The 23,804-nt window shown below is 48.8% G+C and overlaps 1 protein-coding gene across 1 annotated transcript in view; it reads right to left on the reverse strand.

The window, feature by feature from the left end:
* The window catches only part of SCUBE2 (signal peptide, CUB domain and EGF like domain containing 2), a 75,310-nt gene extending 57,562 nt beyond the window's left edge, over positions 1–17,748 (reverse strand). The window contains exons 1-4 of the mRNA XM_055142366.1: positions 17,564–17,748; positions 16,174–16,296; positions 7,345–7,470; positions 1,095–1,229 (exon numbers count right to left, since the gene is read on the reverse strand). Coding sequence (XP_054998341.1) covers positions 1,095–1,229; positions 7,345–7,470; positions 16,174–16,296; positions 17,564–17,723 — 544 coding nt within the window. The 5' untranslated portion in view covers positions 17,724–17,748. The remainder of the gene's footprint in view (positions 1–1,094; positions 1,230–7,344; positions 7,471–16,173; positions 16,297–17,563) is intronic.
* Positions 17,749–23,804: the final 6,056 nt, after the last annotated feature.

The raw sequence follows: 23,804 nt of genomic DNA on the forward strand, positions 1-23,804 counted from the left end.
TATTTCTGACACTATGTTCAGAAGTGACTGACCCCTGGCAGGGCTCCAAGGGCCTCATGCAGTGCCAGGGACCCAAACCTGAGCTGGATCCCTGAGTTACGCATCTGACCTCCTTTGCTGTTTTTGTTCTTTTCTTTTGTACACACACCCAGCAGTGCTCAGGGCTCATCCCTGGTTCTGTGATCCTAGTGGTGCTCAGACGATCATATGTGGTGCCTTGGTTGAACCAGGGTTGACAAGATGCAAGGCACGCTCTTAAATTCCTGTATAGTATCTTTAGGGTATAGTCAAACTGGGAGAAAACCACCCACTACCACACAGTTCTTGGGATGACCAGCCACAAGCTCTTAAATGCCTCTTTACGGAGAATCCACCAAACGGAGGAACTCATAAAGGCATAAAGGCAAAAAGAACTAATGAGAGAAGAACTGCCAGCAAACCAGTGGGGGCCAGGTACTAGAGACCCCAGTGAAGAAAACCACAGCATAGAGAACCCAAGTCTGGGAAGGGGGTGGGTCCCTTTGTCCCCCCAACCTTCCGCCGGGGGACCCCTCGGGGAGGGGGGACGCCAGAGAATGTAAAACTCAGAGAAGGCCAGTTCTGCACTGCTGCTGATGACAGGGACATTCACTGCTGTTTCCAGAGCAGGTCTCCCCAGCTCCCCCAGACCCCGGCACCCCCGCCAGCACCCCACCCCGAGCAAGGAGCAGGTTCACACTTGGGGCCCGTGCTTTGCAGCTCCCTTTTGAAAAACTTGGCAAATCACCCATTCTATTTCTCCTGAGACGTGGAGTCCTGTTTGAACTCTGCCCTGTTTAAAGATTAGAATCAGGGACCGTGAGGGTGTGAAGCCGCCTCTGCGCTCTCACCCCGTCTAACCCGCTCACTTGGCCCCGCCGGGAGCTGAGTGAAGTTCGGGGACTTGCCCGGGCCTCCAGACCGTGCAGAGCCCCAGCATCTCCCTCACATGGGGATGTTCTCAGACAGGATCCCCCGCGGCTGGCGGGGATGCGATGCGCGGGCGGGGGACTTGGTGGGGAGCGGGGTGGCGCTGGCAGGGATGCGGGGGCGGGGTGCAGGCAGAGCTGTGGTACCTTCTGAGCGGTGGATGCACGTGTGCTGGTTGTCGCTCAGGAAGAAACCCTCCCCGCAGCGGCACTCATAGCTCCCCAGGACGTTGATGCAGGTGTGCTGGCAGCCTCCGTTGTTCTCCAGGCACTCATCCACGTCTGCGGGGACAGAAGGACCAGTCTTGGTTACAGCAGAGGTCCAGACGCACCCTCCACCACCCGCCCCCAGCCTCACCTCTGAGTGGCTGCTGCCGAGCAGACCAAGTCCCTTCTCCAGCCCCTGCAAGCACAGAAGCTCTGGGCATTGGAACAGTACCCCCTCTCCAGACCGCAGCCCGGCCCTTGCGGGTCTAGGGTTCCCCTAACCAGGCCTTCCATGGGGACACTAGGGGATCTGTTCAGGAAATAGTTACAAACACCCCCTCTTGCCAAACCACGTCCTGGGAGAGACAGTAAAGCCCTGATGTGGAATATCAAAGTCTGTCCTTAGGCAGAGAGGAAGATAGGGAAGGTGGGGGGAGGGGAAGAGGGAGCGAGAGGAGTGGGGGGAGAGGTCCAGGGAGCAGGGAAGAGGAGAGAGAGAGAGAGAGAGAGGGACAGGGAGAGGGAGAGAGAGGGAGCGAAGGGAGAGGGGGAGAGAGAGGGTGGGAGAGGAAGAGGGAGAAGGAAAAGGAGGAGAAGAAGGAGAGGGAGAGAGAGAAGGAGAGGGAGAGGGAGAAGGAAAAGGAGAAGAAGGAGAGGGAGAGAGAGAAGGAGAGGGAGAGGGAGAGAGGGGAGAGGGAAAGAAGGGGAGAGGGAGAGGGGGAGAGGGAGAGAGAGAAACAGAGGGAGAGAAAGGGATAGGGGGAGGGAGGGGAGAGGGAGGGAGACAGAGGAAGAAGGAGAAGGAGAGGGAAAGGTAGAGAGAGCGAGTGAGCGAGCGAGCGAGCAAGAGAGAGAGCAAGGCAACAAGTGTATGAGGGTAAAGGCAGCAGGCAGGAGGAGGTTAACAGGGGTTGAGGGGTACCAGGCAGGGTTTGTGGGAATGCTGATGAAAGGTGGACCCCAAGATTTCTTTTGTTATAAGGCAGGAAAGGGGGTTTCTAAGTAACAAAATGGGCTTCAGCACTGACCCAGAGGCTGGGGGCATGGAGCATGCGCAGAGCTCAGATGCTGCATTTGTCCAGAGCCTGTGTGCGCGCAAGGAAGTTACAGGAGGGGAGCAGGAGCAGGGCTGGGGTTGCTCCAGGATCTAAGTGGATTCTCCTTCCTCTGGGCAGCTCCCGGGGCAGGGTTCCTGTCCAGCTGAGGGCAGGACACAGGGAAGGAAAAGAGTCCAAAGCCTGGGCGTTCACACATGCACCAGAAACAGCTCCAGCCAGTGCTGGCGGATACGGGGGAACCTGGATCCTCACTGTGGGGATGCCGAGGAAGGAAGCAATAGAGGAGGACTCTGGGCAAGGAGACTGCTAGGACTGGAGACATGTGTGCACGGGGTGCTGTGCCAAGGGATGGGCACAGTCTAGTGTGGGGTACAGAAGTCAGTGGGGGCAGGGGGTGATACGTGTGAGAGGCGGCAGCAGGGAGGGTGGCAGGACACCTGAGCCTTGGGTTTAAAGATGCTTTGAAAACCACTTGCCCTTGCCCTTGGTTGCCTGATAAAGTGGTGGACGTAGAGGACACAGCCCAGGCAGGAGAGGGGAAACGGAGAGGCGGAAGCTGAGAGGGTACTTGCTCAGAGGCCGAACCTGCGAGCAGTTAGATCCAGGGCAAAAGTGGGAAGAGAGATGGTGGGAACCCCTGCGAAGGTGACCAGAAAGGCGGGGAGGGAGAGGCAGAGGGAGGCAGTCCCTCTCCCTGCCTTCATCCGCACAACTACACACCCGCACACCCGCGGTGGGGGGAGGGGAAAGTCCTGCACGGTGTTGAGCACCGAGCTGGCCTGCTCACTAGTACACTGACCGCACCGCACTTCCTGCACTGCAGCCTGTAAACCCTGCACTGTTTTCGACAGGGTTCTGTTGGGTCCGGCACAGCCCCCTGGAACCTGGAGGGGCTCATCCATGCTGTGCTAAGCACATCAACCAGGGGAGCACAGCATCTCGGAGCTGCAGTGGAGGAACCATCCAGAAAACTCTCAGGACCCATCAGAGGATCAAGGAGCAGGCTGCTATCAAAGCGATGTCTTTTCTCCTGCCTCATTTCTCACGTGCCTATCACTAGCTCCTGGGCGCATCCGTAAGAAGAAACTTCACATTTAAATATCTGTTATCTGGGTTCAAGCCTCAGATCTCTCCGTCATCCATCCTCCCACTCTGCCGAGCTGAGGCCGCTCTAAACTGATGGGACGTCAGCCATCCCCTCCAGCCTAACAAACTCGCCCTTCTCCTGGCCAGGGGTGAAGGGAGCACATTCCACGGGCCCTGCTGGAACACACCTGGCTGGGTGTTCATCGTGTGCGCCTGGGGAGCAGGAGAGCTGGGCCAAAACTACAAAAGCCTGGGTGGGTGCGTCGTGAAGGCGCCGCCCTCTGGGCCGCCACACCCAGCACCGACTGTTCCTTTCCTCCAAAGCAATTAATTGGAAGCGTGTCCTTAAGTTGTGAGATGCCCTGATTACATGAACACCAAAGTGTAAGTGTTCATGCGCACCAACATTGCATGAGGCAGGAGCACCTTTCGAGACAGCAGATTGGTGGTTCTCAACCTCCTCTGCAGGGTCCGGGCCTGACCCCTGGGGTTTGAATCCTCACTCCACCAGAACCTGATAAAATTAGTCTTGGACGATGAAGTTAGTCTGGTGGGGTTTTTGTTGTTGTGGTTTTGGATTTTTTGGCCATACTTGGCAGTGTTTAGGGATTAATCTTGGCTCTGCCCTCAGGGATCACTCCTGGCAGGGTTCAGGAGACTTTGTGGGGTGGTAGGGTTTGAAACCAGGTCGGCCACGTTTGAGGTAAATACCCTACCTGCGGTAGTATCTCTCGAGCCCCTGCTTTGTTCTGAGTTTTAAAGAAGGGGCATACACAGAGGTGCTCGGGGACCACCAGGGCTTGGAGGGGCCATGCAATGACAGGGATTGAACTTGGACCCTCACCTATACCAGACATGTGCTCCATCACTTGAACTATCTCCCTGGCTCCTGCTTTTGTTTTCAAACAGCTCACAAGGTTCCATTGTGCAGCCCAAATTGAGAGTCACTGCTACAAAACTAGACAGCTGTCACGTGCCTCTAGATACTTGAAATACAGAAAAAAAAAAATCTGAACTGAGTTTTCGGGGAATGCTGCTGCTGGTCTTCAGGTCCACAGGCGTTCAGGGTCCTGGAGCACACCAGGGTTAGCACTTGAGCTAGTGGGTGTTTGTATAGCCGGCTTCTGGCTAACGTATTTATGCTTCGTGTGTGGTGAGCAGGCCAACGAAAGGGAAGGGGTCACCCCAGAGGAATGAGGAAATGACCCCTCCTGAATAGTCTGGGCTCTGAGCGTCTTTCTTGTTACAAAACCCTTCAACTTTTTAAGTTTCAACAGCCAAGAAAACCCTATAGGCTGGCACTGTTCTCCTAGTGTACCAGTGTATTTCCTAGTGTTTGCCCTTTTTTGTTTGCTTGTTTTTGTTTGTCTTGCAGCCATGAATGGTGGTGCTGGAGGACCATGTGGTGTAGGGAATCAAACTGGGATTTCCGGCTCACATGAGCCATCCCCTGACCCGTCCCATGCACTCAGTGAGGTTTCAGCATTTTCTGCAAGGCGGTTCCTTGCTGACAAGCCCAGAGACCCAGAAAGAAGAAATCCAGAGAAATACCTGTCCTAGCAGAGAGCAGAGAGTCCAAAGATACCTGTGCCAGCAGCCAAGCAAGGGAAGACTTGGGACCTTGGGATTTCTGAGTAGGCTTGAGCTCAGACCCAGCCCAAGCACCGGAGACAGACAGCTCCTCAGCCCCGGGTGGTTCTGCTGCCCCAGTATGGGCTTGAGCGCACACATAATGGCTACAATGTCATCTGAGACAAACCCTCGAAACTTCAAAGAGAAGCGTGAGACTGACTCCAGAAAATCTCATATTCAGAAACAAGTACTGAGAGCTTCCTAACAAATAACACATTGACAGTAATTTCCTTTTAAAAAATAATTTTGTTCTTTTAGGCCAGGGAGATTGGGCTGAAGCACAGGGTTGACATGTGGGGGGTCTGGGCTCGATTATCAGCAGTGCATGCCCTGTCCCCACCAATCTGGAATCGTTCCCCATTCTTAAAAACTAACCTCAATTATCTCTGCACTCAGGGTGTCACCCTAATGTATTTCTGTGACTGCCTGCCTACAAAAGAGACACAGGGCCCCCAGACAACCGCAGGGTCACAAGGCCCAGTGTTCGGACCCAGGGCCAGACACAGGCAGGAAGGCACAGAGTCTACATCAGGATGGAGCTCAGGGTGACATTATAGGAAAATAAAGGTCTTATGATGATTAAGTCCTAAAAGGAAACACTCCCCTCCCCCAACACTCAAAATACAATTTTGTCTTATTAATGACTCTGTGCGGCTGATGAAACATTGGCTCAAGTGGCTCTTCCAACAGCCCCGTCCGGAGCTGCTTTCTGCAAGTGTCAGGGCCTGGCTTGAATTATTTCTCTGTCAGCCAGGTGGACATGAGTCAGCACCTGATGTCATTTGTCCCATACAACATCCTCCTGTGCGACTGATAACCCCAACCTTAATAGGCAAAGAGCCCACAAATACCTGTCAGTCGGTGCTGTATGTGTGTACAGTGCTGCATATATATAAATGTGTGTATATATGTATATATCTGTGTGTACATATATGTGTGTATAAAGATAGATACAGTGCTCTATATGGTGTGTATCTATAGTGCTGCATATATGTGTATTTGTATATATAAGTGCTATATATGTGTGTGTTTGTATCTATGTGTTTCTATAGTGCTGTATTTTTGTGTTTGTGTATAGTGTGTATACATATATGTGTATATATGTGTGTATATATATATAATATAGTGCTGAATGAATATGGTGCTGAATGAATATGGTGCTGCATCTTCTAAGAAGACCCCACTCTCCACCCCATCATGCCTAAGTTCTGTTATTATTCCTGGCATAAGGAACTTGGCATGTAAAAAAATACACTTTTTGCAGTCTCTAACTGAAACGCCAACAGATATTTCTGCTTTGCGGAATACAGAGAGGATGTTAAGGAAGGTTTCAGTTTAAATTTCTCTTTCAAGAAAAAAAAAAAAGAAGGATCTACCTGGCTGGGAGCCAAACACACAATTGGAGATTTCACATAAGTCAGTTTTACCAAATTCTAGAACAGAGACAGCACTAAGGAATGGTTACAGGGCCTCAGAGATCATTCAAGAGACTAAGTGCATGCTTTGCCCATGCTTGATCCTCCATACCACATGGTCCCCCAAGACTGCTTGGCATGACCCAAAACCAAAAAAATAAAAAGAAAAATGGTGGTGGGGGGTACATCAAGTATGGATGCTTGCCTTCCACGCAGCAAACCGGTGTTTCATCCCTAGTATCCATATGGCCACCCCCAGCACAGCCAGGAGTGATCCCTGAGTGCAGTCAGATTTAAGCCCTGGGAACTATTGGATGTGAACCTCAAAAACCAAAAATAAAACTAGGAGCATAAAAGATAATACATGGGTAATTGCCTTGCACGCCAAAGGCACCACTTAAATTCCTGCCACCATATATAGTCCCCTAAATGCAGTCAAGAGTAATCTCTGAGCACAGCTGGGTGTGGCCAAAAAGCCAAAAAGGAAAAAAAAAGGTTATTTGTCAAATATTTTTTAACACAAGACCACAGATTTTTAAGGTGGACTGGAGAGAGAGCACATCAGATAAGGCACATGCCTGCACATAGCTGACCACATAAGGTCCTCTGAGCACTATCAGGAGTGATCCCTGAGTACAGAGTCAAGAGTAGGCCCTAGCATCACCAGGAATGCTGCCCCACCAAATTATTTTTTAATTTAAGATTTTAAATATGTAAAGTCAATGCTAGAAAGTCAATATATAGCAATGACAATATCCATTCATCTTCTTAGACTAGCAGATGATTTGTATATATATATGATAACAGGAAAATTGAAATACTTCACCTGATTTTCCTGCTATTAGGGAATGTCATTTCTAGGGAGCCAGAAAGCACAAATATCTGTTTCCCTTTTTGTTCTTTTTGTTTTAATGAGTGTGTTTTCATCAAAGGAAAGAAAGGGGCGGTGTGCCGGAGGGTAAGCAAAGGAGAGTTGCCATATCCAACCGTTTCTCTTACCAAGACAATTATGACCATCATGAGCCAACATGAAGCCATCAAAACAAGTGCAGCGATAATTGCCTGGAATATTCAAACAGTCGTGGACACAGCCTCCGTTGAGTTCATTTTCACATTCATCAATGTCTGAAGAATAAAATACAATTAAGTCAGATGGTATTATTTCCTTCATGAAGAGATATATGCATTCACCTATTATAACCAGCCATCCCACTTCTAGCAATCAAACCTAAAGATACAGCGCCCACAAAGGGGAGTAAATATGCACAAAACCACTCAGTTTGTAGTTTATAATTGCAAAAGACCAGATACAACACACACTAAATGCCCACACACAGCAGTCTAAGATTAATGGCACATTTACTCTTTAAAAGCATTATGCAGCTATTTAAAAAAAAAATAGAATGAGAAAGATCAAGCTCTATCCATGGTTTGGTGCAATTTCTAGCATATAAATGAAAAATTCAAAATGTGTAAGAGTATTTGTAATATGTTTCTTTTGTGTGAAAAAATAAGGGTGGATAAAAAACACACCCACACATAAAAGTTTAGCATGCTCTTCCTGCAGAACATGACCAACTTATGCTGAAATTTATAAAGAAATTTGAAAGGTACAGAAAAGTGAACTGTGGGGCTAAAGACAGACATCAAATCAATAGAACATAATTGAGTGTCCAACTGTTTTTATGATGATTTGATCTTAGCCGTTTATTAGGGGGAAATAGTCTTCTCAACAAATGCTACAAACCATAGTGCCTAAGAGGAAAATAATAAAATATCTGCCATAGAGACAGGCTGGGGTGGGGGCGGGGGGGGCAGGAGAAAAACTGGGGATATTGGTAAAAGGAAGTAGACACTTGTGAAGAGATTGGTGTTGGAACACTGTATGACTGAAACTCAATCATAAACAACTTTGTATCTCACAGTAATTCAATAAAAGCAAAACAAAAAACAAACACTGCAGAGACAACTGGATGGTAATATGCAGAAAGATCAGACTCTAACCTCACACCATCTACAAAACTCAGCTCAAATTGGATCAGAGACCTAAATGCAAGAACTAAAAGGATGAGACGTTTAATAGAGAACATAAAGTTTTTATGAGGTAAATATTTGTGACCTTGGTTAGGTAATGAAAATTTCGCCCTTCCTTTCCTCTGCTGACACTATTGCTCACAGTGATAGGGCCACACACGCATGCTGTATCATACATCCATTTTTCACCTCTGCTCGATGGGTCCCGATCATCATAGGTACAAGCCAGTGCACACCCTGACTGTAATGGAGCCAGTGTCTCTGGGGTGTGTCCACACTTGCTTACTGGAAGATCTCACTCCTCACCACAGTGCTCAAACATCTTTTTTTTTTTTCAGTTTTGGCTCCCTCCTGAGCTCACACACAGCTGGCTGCAGTATTGCTAGAAATAACTGTGGCCCTGGATTCACAAATAGCTGAACTAACAGGAGCATGTTTGGTGCATGTGGTGGACTTTCTATACTTAAACTTGGGGCTTTATATGCTTACAGAGAAGGTTAAGATTTTTTTGGTGGGGGGGGGGACAAACTAGGGATATTATCTGTATTATCTCTCCAGCACCAGGCAAAGATTTCTTTAGGTACAACTCCAAACACATGACCCATAAATTTAACAATGAGTACACTGAATCTTATTCAAAATTGACAACTGTTTTATTTCAAAAGATCCCATTATAGGAGCTGGAGCGATAGCACAGCGGGTAGGGTGTTTGCCTTGCATGCGGCCAACCCAGGTTTTATTCCCAGCATCCCATATGGCCCCCTGAGTACCGCCAGGAGTAATTCCTGAGTGTAGAGCCAGAAGTAACACCTGTGCATTGCTGGGTGTGACCCAAAAAGCAAAAAAAAAAAAAAAAAATCAATCCCATTATAAAAGTTAATACAAACCACAGATTGGTAGAGAGTATTTGCAAATCCATATATCTGATAAAAAAAGTTTTTTTAAACAATTCTTATAACTCAAGAAGAAAAACAACCTAACTTTAGAATAAGCAAATGATCTGAATAAACATTTTACCAAAGACACTATGCAAATAGCTTATAAGCATATGGAAATATATTACCATTAATTACAAGGAGAATTCAAATTAAAACAAATGAGATACTATTTCATACTCATTAGAATAGCTATTATAAAAAAGGACAGACAACATATGGTGCCAAGAATGGGATAAAAGATCATGCTCACTGGTGAAGGTATTATAAGATGGCACAGCCTCTTTCCAAAAAATGTGCAAGTTTCTTCAAAGATTAAAACATAAGTGTACCATATAGCTAGAGTACTAATACAGAGGTTAGGCACTTACCTTGCATGCAGGGACACAGGTTCAATCCCCAGTACTACATATGGTCCACTGAGCCCTGTCAAAGTTGATTTCTAAGCACAAACCTAGCAATAAGCCCTGTGCATCGCAGGGCATGGCCCCCAATATTTTTTTAAATCCCTGGGCCAGATCAATAGTATAACAGGTAGGGTACTTGCCTCGATCAGCACAATGCTGATCTGCATTCAATTACCACACACAATCCCTGAGGATCACCAGGAGTGATCTCTGAGCACAAAGCCAGGAATAAATCTTGAGCAATGCCAGTTGTGGGCCACCCCCCCCTACAAAAAAACCCCCAAAAGTATACAATATAAACCAGAAACTCCACTCCTAGATACATATCCAAAAGAAAGAAAAACTTATTTCTATAGTACTTACAGGCTCAATGCATTATTATTTTAAATACCCCAAAGTAGAAACTGCCCAAATTACCATAATCAAAATGGATAAGAAAAATACAGTATATTCATACAGTGAAATATCATCCAAGAGCATGGTATTTCATCATGGTATTACAGTATTACATCACCCCCCACCCCTGCCAGTACCTGTTGGCCCCCGAGCACCAGACAGTACTACATTGTCTCTAACCCCACAGGGAGCGAGGCTACCCCACACACCCAGATAGATAGAGACAGAGTTATATGCATATATTTTAACTATATATATGTGTGTGTGTATATATATATATATACATATATATATTCTATGGAGCTGGAGCAATAGCAGAGCGGGTAAGGCGTTTGTCTTGCACGAGGTCAACTCGGCCCGCCCGCACGGCAGAGCCTGGCAAGCTCCCCGTGGTGTATTCGATATGCCAAAAACAGTAACAAGTCTCACAATGGAGACATTACTGGTGCCCGCTTGAGCAAATGAATGAACAACGGGAAGACAGTGCTACAGTGCTATATATCCTATGATTCTATTTATAGGAAACATCCAGAAAAGACAAATCTATGCAGACAGAAACTAAGGTTTGCCAAACTGAAACTGGGAACAATAACTAATTCTCTGTGGTCCTGAGGAATCTTACTGATGTGAGGAAAATGCTTGAAACCAAAGGTTTCATTGTTTGCAACCTATTTTCCTATTTGTTTCATCCTCGTGTATACAGAAACCAAAGGTATGCTGGTTTATCATATCTTGTATGATTTATCCAAAATCATTTTGTAGGTAGAATTGCTGAACTTTTGGGTATGTGAGTCATAATTCAGTGAAGCAGTTAATAAAAAAAAGGAAGATACACATTTTCCTGTTTCTTTGTATGAAAGAAATGTCAAAGAGTAAACGAGAAACCAGAGGTCAAAGACCCACCATGCAAAAGAAATCACGAGGAATGGAAAGCACAGCCAAAACAAGAGGAACTAACACTTGTCTGAGCACATCTTTAGGCTTAGGGTCTCAAAACACTAGGGATATACACATGATATTTACATGTGCTCTTAGTGCAATCAACCAGAAAGCAGTGAGAGACAGGGGACCAAAAGAAAGATGAAACCAATGAATATGATCTTATTATAAACAAATAACATAATCACATGGAAAGGTTAGGGAAGAAAAGTATCAACCTAAGTAACTTAACAAAACAACACCCTAATTGGACCTGGGGAAGGTTAAAAGCAAAAATAACCTGTGCAAATGTTGTACACTTACTAGTCAATCTGCTTTATTCACAGGGTTATGCGTGAATTGTGTGAATGGTTTCTATAGACACAAGGATGAAACAAATAGGCAAATAGGTTGTAAACAATGAAAGATGTTTCTCACTTTTGGAGAAAGAAGTTATGAATAGGCAAACGGGGAAGTTAGACTGAATTTTGTGGGACTGCTTTAAAATCCAAAGTATCAGTGTGACGAAATGTTTGTTTTTTTTCTGCTTTTTGGGTCACACCCGGAAATGCACAGGGGTTATTTCTGGCTCTGCACTCAGGAATTACCCCTGGCAGTGCTCAGGGGACCATATGGGATGCTGGGAATTGAACCCGGGTCCGCCGCGTGCAAGGCAAACGCCCTACCGCTATCGCTCCAGCCCCTGTAAGGAAATGTTTTTAATATATGTCAAATGGATGTAAATAATAAATTGTGTGTTAATGAGTGTCTATACATTTACTTCATAGTTCTGTGACCCAGGGGTAATGACACTCTGCTGATGTGAGAACACCAAGCACTCAATCGTGGTTTCTACATATCACTTCTAATCAAAGAAAACAGGGTTAGCCACAGAAGGGAAAATAGACACAGAGCATCTTACACTAGAAAATTTTAAATTCCTGAAAAATAATATTAATGGGGGAGGTTATACCAAAAGGATGCAGAAGACAACGTGAAGGGGCTCCCAATGACTAAAGTTGGAAAAATATGAACCAAAAATAAATGTGTGTAATTAAATTAATATCCATTAGTTCATATCTTCATAAGTTAATAAAGAAATACCAAAATAGATGAGGGCAAAGAGACACATCTTCCTTACAGAATAATTTCAATTAATCAATATACGAGGAACAAACATTACCACAAGGCAGGCATCATAGTAAACACACTTGCAGGTAAAATCCACAATTAGATGAAAAAAATCAGGGGCAAGTTGTTGGGGGGCGGGGGACCACAGAATCTTAGTATAGTCCCTAAGTATCTGCCTACATACATGGTGTGTGTGTGTGGGGGGGGCATACACATTTGTAAAGAGGGGAAATCAGCGACTTCGTTGTGAACACTGTATGCACCAGGTCCTGAAGATTGACGTCACTTTTACCAGGGCAAGCTGACATGGAGTGCCTCCTGCCCCCACTCAGACGCTCTACCAAGGACACAGCACATTTCTGTATAGTCTTGCCTCACTGTCTTATCTCAAGAAGACACAGGACTTTCTCTTATTGTGTCAGTTGCTACTACACCAATTCTTATCATGAAAAAACATAAGGCAAACAGAAGATCTGAGCCATAGTCATCAAAAGCTCCTAATACAAAGGCCAGTTTAGATTCATCCTTGTTATGATTGTTGGACCAACCCAGTTCCCATCCTTAACATAAACAGTAGCAGTGACTCTGACAGAAATCATAACACAAATGGTGCCATGGCTTGGACCCAAAGACTTAAAAACTAAAAACCCAAGAAGCACACACAAAGGAGTCACATCTTTGACTAGCTTTATCTTTGAAGCCTTCATTTTTCTCCTGTTTTCCTTCTTGGAAGAAAGCTTCCACCTTTGGACTCCTCTACCAAAAAATTCAAACTAGGGGCCGGAGTGATAGCACAGCGGGTAGGGCGTTTGCCTTGCACGCAGCCGACCCGGGTTCGATCCCCGGCATCCCATATGGTCCCCCAAGCACCGCCAGGAGTAATTCCTGAGTGCAGAGCCAGGAGTAACCCCTGAGCATCGCTGGGTGTGACCCAAAAAGCAAAAAAAAAAAAAAAAAAAAAAAAAAAAAAAAAAAAAATTCAAACTGAATTGAGATACCCTTACTTTTTAAGTGTATACAGACCAGGATACAAGAACAAATCCTCCCAGAGTTTTAATTTCAGGTGACAATACAAAGAATTTGTGTTTCGTGTTAAGATCTGAGTTAACAACAAATAAGATGAAAGACTTGTAAACTAAAAACTATGTTACTATTTAAATAATTGGAAGGCGACAGAAATAAATTGAAAGATACTGTGCTTGTGGATTAGAAGAATTTATATTGTTAAAATCACCATCCTATCCTAAGCATATGGGTTAAATAAAAACCTATGAAAAATTATAATAACATTCTTCTAAGAAACAGATAAAATTCTACTAACATTTATATGAAAATTTAAAAGTCCCTGAATAGAAAAAGTAACCCCAATAATAAAAGAATGGTGATATATTGGGGCTGGAGCAATAGCACAGCGGGTAGGGCATTTGACTTGCAAGCGGCCAACCCGGGTTTGAATCCCAGCATCCCATATGGTCCTCCGAGCACCGCCAGGAGTAATTTCTGAGTGAAGAGCCAGGAGTAACCCCTGAGCATTGCCAGGTGTGACACAAAAATAAAATAAAAAAAAAAAAAAGATCTGAGTTAAAAGGGAATAGGAAGGTCCATGGTATATATTTTTGTAATGTTTCACATTTTTATAATAATCATACATGACCAATTTAAATATATAAAAACAACTATGGCAATTGAGAATTAATTATTTTAAACTAAATAGTGAACTTTTTTAAACTATGAACTGCGGACAATTTCATCTCATTTGTAACATGTCAAACCCAATAGCTAAGAAAAAGACCAGGGGAAAAATTCAGTACAGTGCTTAGGGCGTTTGCCTTGCATGTGGCTGGCGGGGGTTCAATCCCGAGTACCCCATATGGCCCCTGAACCCTTCAGGAGTGATCTCCAAGTGCAGGGTCAGGAATAACTGCTGAGCACTGCTGAGTATGGTCCGGAAACTAAATACATAAATAAGCAAAAAATAAGACCAACCTTGACAGTTGTCATTAATCATCATTTACTAAATATCAATTTTATATCAGAGAAGTCCCTTTACTAAATATGGATTTTATGTAAAAGAAACCCCTTTACAGAGAAATAGTACAGTGGGTAGGGTGTTTGCTTTGCGTGCGGCCCAGCTGGGTTCGATCCCCAGCACTATATATGGTCCCCTGAGCCTGCCAGGAGTGATCTCTGAATGCAGAACAAGAGGTAAGCCCTGAGCAATGCCAGGTGTGGCCCCAAAAACCAAAACCAAAACCAAACTAAAAAATAAAAGAAAAGAAACCCCAAATGATTTCTGCTCCCAAAGAGCATAGCACAATAAGAGAACCTGGTGAAAGAGTAACTTTCCCCCCCACACCCTCCAGTAGTGTACCAACATGTGTAACTCTCAGTACCATCACTCCAATGTTGGATGCAATGAGCTAAAGCTATGGAATGGGAGAATGACTAGAGATGCTTCAGGAGAGTTAGCCTTTCAGTGTTCTCTAAGGTGGGGAAGAAAGAGAGAAGGTTGTCTGTCTTCACAATATGAACGTGAAGAATCACCTGGGCTTAACTGCTAGACCACCAAGCCCGCCAGCTGTGGCCGGATCAAGGACACGCCTCCTCTCACAAGTCAGCCAGGCAGGAGTTTTTCTCCTTGCACACAGGAGACCATAAATATACGGATTTTGTGTCCACCCAAAGAGGGTCAGCTGGAGAATGAGCTAGGTGACAGAGCTGACTTTGTTCCACCTGCAGACCAATGGTGCAAACATGGCCACCAGGCCCCAATTTTAGTTCCCCTATGTCTCAGTGCCACTATCTGGAAAATGAAGAAAAGAATTGGTGGGGAACTCCCTGATTAGTCCTGCCACCTCCAGTCATACCCTGATTCTCACCCCAGGAACATCCTACCTTTGGGGCAATCTGGTCTCTTGCCACACCCTAAACTTCAGAGTTAATGACTGACACTGCACTGACCCTCCCCCCCCCCCCAGCACACACAACAGTGTGTTCAGCTCCCAGATCTAGAGCTCTAGGGGCTTAAAATATCCCTTTGCACCCATTATTCCAGGGTCAACTTGCATCTTCAAATGAGACAGGCCTTTGGTGGGGCTCTAAAACAGTTTCCTGGAACCAGAGAGATAGAACAGCAGGGAAGATGGTAGCCTTTGGGGGCTGGAGCAAGAGTACAGCAGATAGGGGGCTTGCTTTGCATGTGGCCGACTAGGGTTCAATCCCCAGCATCCCATATAATCCCTCAAGCACTGCCAGGAGTAATTTCTGAGCACTACCAGGTGTGGCCCAAACACACACACACACACATGCGTGTGCACGCGCGCGCACATAAGATGCTTGCCTTGCATGTGGCTGACCTAGGTTTGATCATGGTACTACACATGGTCCCCCAAAGAACTGTCAGAAATGATCCCAGGAATGAGCACAGAGTCAGGAGTAAACCTTGAACACCACTAGGTGTGGCTCAAAAACACAAATAAATTAAAATAAATGAACAGAAGTTACTAAACTCAAGTGGCCTTCTTCTCAGAAAGAAAAAACAAATTGCTCCACACCCTCTTCTTCAAGGAAACAATCAGAAAGTGCCTTCCCCACCAGCATTGTTCAGGGTGCCCAGGAGGGAGTAGCACCCTCTCTGGGAAACACTGATCCAGCGGTTGGCAGGTCACAACTCCAAATAGCTGAAAGCCATGGACGGGATGGGACCACACCCCCACACAGGCAGCAACAGAGGGCAGGGCTCCAGCACCCAGAGAACACTGCGCACAAGCCCCCCAGGGCGCTGCAGGCTCCGCTCTCCTGCCCAGCACAGCTGCTGAATTCCTGCCCAGCACAGAGTGGGATCCAAGACAGGAAAGCCCCCTGTCCTCGCTTTCAGGAACTACACAAAGGACACCTCTGAGCCAGACAAAATCCCATGACCCATGCAACATGCTTTTCAGAGAGAGAGACAGACAGACAGAGCCTCCCCTGCTGGCCCATCCACTACAGGTCCCCAAATCACTTACCCTCACAGTGCCTGCCCCCTCCGTGGTAGCCAGGCTTGCAGGAGCACTTGTAGGAGGTAAGCGTGTTCTGACACAGGGCATTGGCATGACAGTCATCTAGCCCTTGAGCACATTCATCCACATCTGCTAAGAAAGAAAGAAAGAAAAAAAAAAAAAGCCCAGCATCTCCTGGTGCGAAGGCCAAGTTCTGCTTTTTCCCAGCCTTCCCCTCTCCCTAACATTTCCTCTCAGCACTGCACCCCATTTCACTCCTCATAAGCCCAAGTCCTGGGAGTTCTTAGATGGACGTATTATTTCTAGGCACAGCCTTATTTCTCTGAGAGGAATTCACACACACACACACACACACACACACACACACACACACACACACACACACACACACACACACACACACACACACCAGCTCTCAGTCCTTGCTTTCCAGACTTGGCTGATATCCACGTCCTGCAGAAATCCTGACATGACCCCTGCCAGGTTAGGGGCTCCCATGTTTCTTTCCTTTCACCGCACACCTCACACACGGTTGTGCTGTTTCCCTGCCAGCCCCTCCCTGGAGTGCCTTGATCACAGACCGCATCTGTGTTCCTAATGCCAAGGGCAGAGTCTGGCACAAGAAAAAGTAATAAAAGCTTGAAGACCAGGTTGGGCAAAAAAAGAAAAACAAAAAAAATCTCTGAAAACTGAGCTGTGTCCCTTAGCTGTCGCGGGGCTTCTCGCCCTGGGCTCTGAGCCCACCGTCCTAGCCAGTCGGTGCAGTCTGAAGACTTTCCCTCCCCATCCCCCAAAGCCATGACCGCTGCCCACCCTGTGGATCTGGACACCGACCTGAGCACAAGAATTCCTGGGGGGAGGAGGGGAGGGCAGCCCTTTCAGAAAGTCCGTTTAGGATAGAAGAATTTGGAAAGTACTGCAATTTATCACGGAGTCGCCGGAGCACTTCTCTCTGGTGATCCCCAAACCCAGGCTGGGGTGCAATTTGCGTGGGTTCACCGGGTGCTCCAACCACAGCCATCCGCGGAGACCACCTCATCCCCACCGCCGGGCAGCCCCCCACCCCCGAATCCCGCAGGAGAGCTTTTCTAGCAGCCCGAAGAAAGAAAGATCCAGGTGGGCCCGACCTCTCAGGCAGCGACGGGCGGGCCCTGGGTTTCCCCATCTCCCCGTCGAGGCGCGCGAACTGTCATCCAGCCCGGGTGCGAGGTCGGGCCTCCAGGCCTCGGGCCTCCAGCCCGAGCGCCTGGGGGCGCCGTGGGCGGACGGCCGGGCGCGCCCCGGGGGTCAGCGGGCTCCCCGCGGCGTCCCGCAGCCCCGCGACCCTGCTCGGAGCCCCGCCGGGAGCCCGCGGGCGGCGCGCGCCGTGCCAGGTGCGCCCGGGGCGGACACTCACCCTCGGGCGGTGCCGGGCCCGGGCCGCGCGCGGGCTGCACGGCGGCGGCGGCGGCGGCGAGCAGCAGCAACAGCAGCGGCAGCAGCAGCGGCAGCGGCAGGGGCAGCGGCCGCAGCTGCCCGGCCCGGCCGGACCCGCCGCGGCGGGCGGGGACCCCCATGGACGGCGCGGCAGCTGCGGGCGGAGGCGGCGGCGCGGGGAGGTGTGTGCGGGCGCCCTGCCCGCCGCGCTCTCACACCCCGGCCCGACCCCGCCCGGCCCCCGAGCCCCGGCCTCATTTTCACACGCTCCTGCGGGCCGGAGGGCGGCGCGGGGGCAGCGCGGCCCCTCCCGGTTCCCTCGCTCCCCCGCCCCGCCGGGTGGAGGGGGCGCGGCCGCCGCGGCTCCGGGACTGCTGGGAGCCCGGGCCCCCGGGGGTCCCGAACCCGCTCCCGCACCTTCCACCAACTCGCACGGACAGTCCTGCGCTGCGCCGCTCAGCTGGGCCTAACAACTTGACCCGCATCCCGCTTGCGGACATCTATCCTCTGGACCTAAGGGTTCTGTAACACCCCCCCACCCCCACCACCCACGCCCAAAGACACCGATGGGAACTGGGAATGTGGAGGAGGCAGATTTGGGCCCCCTCAGACTGTGCGGGAGGATGGGGTTTACTTCTTGAGGGTCTCTTAGGATGTGGTGGGGGATCGAACTGGGGCACACCGTGTCCAAGGCAAGTGCTTTAACCCCTGTTCTGTCTCCAACATTTTGTACCTTCCGCCGAACTCCGGGAGAGGATGACCCCAGTTTCTCCTCTCACCGCAGCACATGCTGCATTTCTCCGGTGGTCTGCCAACCTCGCCCTCTGACCCTCCCCCTCCACCCCCCCCACCCGCCCACTGAGGATAATGATCCCTTTTTGTTGTTGTTTTTGTTTGTTTGTTTGCTTGGGTACTCAGGGGTTACTCCTGGCTGTGTGCTCAGGAATCACTCCTGGTGGGCTCAGAGGACCATATGGGATGCTGGGGATCATACAGGGCATGTCAGGCTTGCAAGACAAGCGCCTCATCTGCCTTACTCTCACTCCAGCCCCCCGGTCACTGCCCTTTTCCCACGAGGCACACTCTACTTGTTCCCTCTCTTAAGCATACTGCTGGGCCCAGAAGCACAGCAGAAAGGGCACTGAAGTAAAGGCAGTAAATGTGTCCTGAAAAGGAAAGCTAGAAGGGAGGGGCGAGGAGGGTCCCATCTTTGCCTGGGATTCAAGTGGAATCTTTGCAAACCTAAACCCACACATACTGGCTCCCATCAGCTTCGAGAGAGGCACCAGGCAGCAGGACAGTCCCTGTGGGGACCCAGGCTCGAATGACAGGCACACACTTCATTCAGTGTCGCTCCAGGGACAAGCATGGCAACACTTGCTCAAGCACACAACACCCCACTCTGGAGTTTTAAGAGCTTCTGTGCAAGAGAAGTTTCCCTAGTGACTAATATATTACTACTCAAACATGTGTGTACATATGTGCACATATGCTCATTCAGGGTAAAAAAATGAAAGTGACCCAAATCCCCACCTAACTCTTACACAAAAACCTGTTTGACAGGGGTCCATCCCCAAAATGGACCTACCCCCTACCCTGACAGGCTCAGCTCTGCCCCTCAGCCCCACTGAGCCCCGTGGCCCACACCGAGACCCCTCTCTGGGCCCTTGCGGGTGCCTCAAGGAGAATAAGTTTTCTGTGGTTTGTTTTGTTGGAGGGTTTTTTTTTTTTTGACCTTTTCAGCCCCAGTGGAGGCAGACCACTTGCATCTCCTTTTCTGTCTTTTGCCCTTCCCTCTCACCCCCTTTTGTCTGGTGCAGGGAGAGATTCTCAGCTATTTCTAGTCATAAGGGTGGTTTTTTTACACATTAGTAAATCTTCACTTAGTGAATCGTTCCCTCCGTCTTTGTCTTTGTGTCCTTAATGGGAGTCATAAATTACCGCAGGCTTTTCTCTCCCCTGTATCAGGCTTCATTGCTTTTGAAATGATCAAAGTTATTTTCTTTTAAAGTCAGACTAGAAACTGCCCATTGTGTGGCACAGACCTTTTTTCGCTCCAGTCAAAGCATATAAATACATAAAGCTGCCCATGAAATGCTCCCCAGAGCCTCCTGCAGCCCCCTTGAGCCTGGTAAAGAAATAAACATGTGCGGAGCTCTCCCCTTGCCGGTCCCCCAAGTTTATGTTGCAGGAGGAATACGAATTCATAAGGATAAGTGTGTGTGTGTGTGTGTGTGTGTGTGTGTGTGTGTTAGTCTAAGAGGGTGGTTTTTTGTCACATTTTTTTTTTTAAAGTTCTCCAGTGCAGATGTCAAAAAAAAAAGTTCTAAATCCTATTTTGTTCATCCAGTTTTCCTCACAAATGCACTTTCGGTTCTCAGCTCCCAGACTCCTGGGTAACCTTCTGACACTTTAGACAAGCGAGCGGCAATATGGTCTACAACAGGGAATTTCCATAGAGGAGAAGCTCCAGGGGAAATTTGTGTTCAAGTGTTGTTTCCAGTGTTCCAGTGTTGAGAGGGATTTGGTGGATCCTGAGCTGCCTGCTGAAGGCCCTCTTTGGTCCAGCTGAGGTCCCCACCAGTGTCTCTAGAAGACCAGCCACGGGCTCTGGCCAGAGGCGAGTCTCCCCTCCTGCTCTCTCCCTCAGGCCAGTGGCCTTGAACCCGGCGGCAGGGGAGGGGAAGAGCAGCCCAGCCAGGCCCAGGCTCCTTGCAAAGCCTGTGGAGGGACAGGGTTGCTGGGTGCGCCTGTCCCTCTCCAACTTGCTTAAACTCTGTCTTCACCAGTGGCCTTGAAGCCCTTCTTCTGTCACACCTGGCAGCTTTGGGTATCTCCTTTCGAAAATTCTCCCTCCCCTGCAGAGCAGAAGGCAAGCTCCTGGTTTCCGGGAAATGCCTGCCTGGCTGCTTTCTTGGGATCTTCTTCCTCACCCTTCCCCAAGGTCTCCCTAAAGGAAAAATCTAGTGAGGGTCTCTCCACACAGCTTCAAAGCTGTGTGTAAAATTGCCTTGGGGAGACCTTCACTTCCATCTCCCACAGACCCCTCAGCATGAAGGTGCTCAAAGCCAGACACCTGCCGGCCGCCTTCCTGCCTCCTCCCACATTCGGCCTCCTGAGAGGCCTTCACCTTCTTCTCCTCCACCTTCACCAGCTTGGTCAGTTTTCTCATGGTGCCTGAAAAGCCAGGCTGGAGACTCTGGGTGCGGAGTAGTTCTCAGAGGGTGCCCCAGTGGCCACCATCAAGACCTACGTCCTGTGCCAGTGCCCAAAGTGGACATGCCCCAGCTCAAGTATCAGCTGAGACAGGCACGGACCACAGGCTTGAGCCGAGGTCTCCTCACCTGGCGGCCTACTCTAAGGCCAAACGGGCTGTTGACAGCTTCACATTAGCTCACAAGCTCATGAGGAAAATTCAGTTCATTAAGATATTCCCCAAAATAGCCCCCAGAAATCCTGCAGGGCCAGGGCCCAGGAGCAGGGCCCAAAGAGACCTAACAAAACCAAGGAGTATCTTCTACCCCAACCCAGGCCAAGGACCCCAAAGGGGCTGGAGTGATAGCACAGCGGGTAGGCTGTTTGCCTTGCACGTGGCCAACCCGGGTTCAATTCCCAGCATCCCATATGGTCCCCTGAGCACTGCCAGGGATAATTCCTGAGTGCAGAGCCAGGAGTAACCCCTGTGCATCGCCAGGTGTGACCCAAAAAGCAAAAAGAAAGAAAAGAAGGAGGAGGAGGAGGAGGAGGAGGAGGAGGAAGAGGAGGAGGAGGAGAACAACCCCAGAAAGCCAGGAGTGGGGGAAATAGCTCACCCCAAATCAGGAGCAGCCAAGGAAAAGTTCCCCTCAAAAGGCGAGCAAGTTTAAAAAAGGGCCTTTCCAACTCAGGCTGGATGTAAAGGGGATTCCAATAACTGACAGATGCCAGGACAGCTCAGCCTCAACACAGCACAGCCAAGGAGAAGCCCCTCCACCTGGAACGGTTGCCAGACCAAGGACCCCAAGGCCAGGAAAGCCCTCACTAGGCCAGGAAGGACCCTCTCAGGGGGAAGTCAAAGGCAGGAGGAGAAAAGCACAGGGCTGAGGAAAGACAAAGCAAAGAGCTAGAGTTCAAAATTCAAAGCCACCGAGAGAGAAAAGTTTGGCCTCCCTGCCACAAAGAAGGCGTGGCCCCAGGCCCCTACAGAGGCTGCAGTCTGTGTGTGTGTGTGGGGGGGGGCAAGGCCAGGCCTCCTCCCAAGGGGAGTGGGACCTAGGTGAGGCCTGCACTCCTAGCCAGGAAGAGGAAGTCGGATACAACCCCAATGCCTCCACATCCATCGTGGCAGACAAGAGGGCAGTAATCAAGAATTGAGGCCAGAGAGGAGAGAGACTGAGATTCTGCTAGGGTTTTTATTCCCCACAAACCATCACTGTTTCACTATCACCTGCTTATCAATAAAAAGCACACACACACACACACACACACACACACACACACACACACACACACCTTCCCTCTCCCCCATCCCGCCTGTGCCAATGAACTCACCCTCTTCCTCAAATTTGCTTCTGTTCCAGGGCACCCTGGCTCAGAGAAGGCCACCACCATTCTACCAGTGCCAAGTTAGAGCAGGTGATCATCCCAGACCACGCTCTCTCCTTCTTCTCACCACCTATCAAAACCCTCCCCTTCTCCCACACCTGTTGTCTGCCTCACCAGCCCTCCCCTGGGATGCCTCGTTTGTTGTTCTTTGTCTGTAGTCCCTTCCTGGTCTCCGTGTCCGGAATCTCAAACCCCTTCTGCATGTCACCCACAGTTCCAATCACCCAAGTCAACACTCCCACAGCCAGAGAAAGGACAGGGCTTAAGACACTTGACCTGCATGTGCAAAGCCCCCTTCTATCCCAGCAGTACATTGGGTCTGCTGAACACTGCTTGGAGTGAGCACAGAGCTAAGAGTAAGCCTTGAGTAACATCAGTGTGACCAAAAAAAAAACCAAACAATAAACCACCCAAAACCTCCCTGGTTACAATCAAACCAGAGCATGGTGGAGGTTTTGCCGGAGTGTTATGTGCCTCTGCACTTCTAGGCGCATGCCCAGGAGAAATGAGTGTTATGCTATAATGATTCCTTTCTACGCTTTTCAGCTTCTCTCCTTCCACCTCTCACGCGCAGGCCTCTGGCAACCTCTCAGGACATGTACCAGGAGCTGTCACTCCCTGCCTGCATCTTTTCTCTTGCCCATGCCGTCGCTCCCTTTGCCTTTTGCTTTCCACATCGTATGGGTCGCAATCACTTTTTTTTGAGAAACAAAGTGCAACATCTTGGTTAATAGATCTTAGACCCAAGGAAAACAGTATTTGCTACGATGCTCCTCACTAATGCAATGAAGTCTGGGAATTCATCTATTAGTGATCAGCTCCTGAGAATTAATCCAGAGAAGAAAGTACATCTATTCTCACACACATTCGTTTCGCCTCCGTAGATGGCTTGTATGTCTCCTGGTAGGGTGGGTCCGTATATCTGAGCTGGATGTGAGTGAGAACATTTATCTGGTTGCTTTCCTATCCCCCTCTGCTTCTCCTTCCTAGCAGACATTCCTCCCCACTGCAGGAAGCCAGTGCCCCTGGGAGGGGAGCTGTCCTCTCCCCAACTTCAGGCTCCAGAGCTGACATGAAACAATCGATATCCTTCCTTCTCCTGGCTAAGGTCACTTGAGCAGGGATAACCGTGGGACAGTGCTCCTCTCGAAGAGAATCTTCACTTGAAGGTCAGCCTGGGCTTCTTTGCTCCTGGGCTCTGGAGGGGCTGATGAGAAACTGCAGCCACCACCTTGATGTCAACAGAAACAGAAGGAACAAAGAATCCACAGAGAGGCCACCTGGGCATAGTCTGGGTCTCCAGAGCATGGCCAGCATACTTCTCTCGGGTTTGAATAAACATTGATGTTAGTACTTATTTGGGTAAAACAGAGAGAACACAAAATTGACTATTTTGGTTTCTGTGTTGTTTGGTTTGGAGGCCACATCTGGCAGAGCTCAGACACTCCTGCTCAGTGCTCAGGGGTCACTCTCAGTGATGATCAAAGGATTACGGGGTGCTGGAAATTGAGCCTGGTGTTTCTTCATGCGAGCATGCACTCTGGTCCATTGACCTATCTACTCAGCTCCTCACTTTAATCTTTTTTAAGTGTACATTTAGTACACTAAAATGGCATTGAGCACGCTTATATTGTGTG

This window comes from Sorex araneus, chromosome 6, assembly GCF_027595985.1.
Source record: "Sorex araneus isolate mSorAra2 chromosome 6, mSorAra2.pri, whole genome shotgun sequence".
In the NCBI taxonomy this organism is placed as follows: Eukaryota; Metazoa; Chordata; class Mammalia; order Eulipotyphla; family Soricidae; genus Sorex; species Sorex araneus.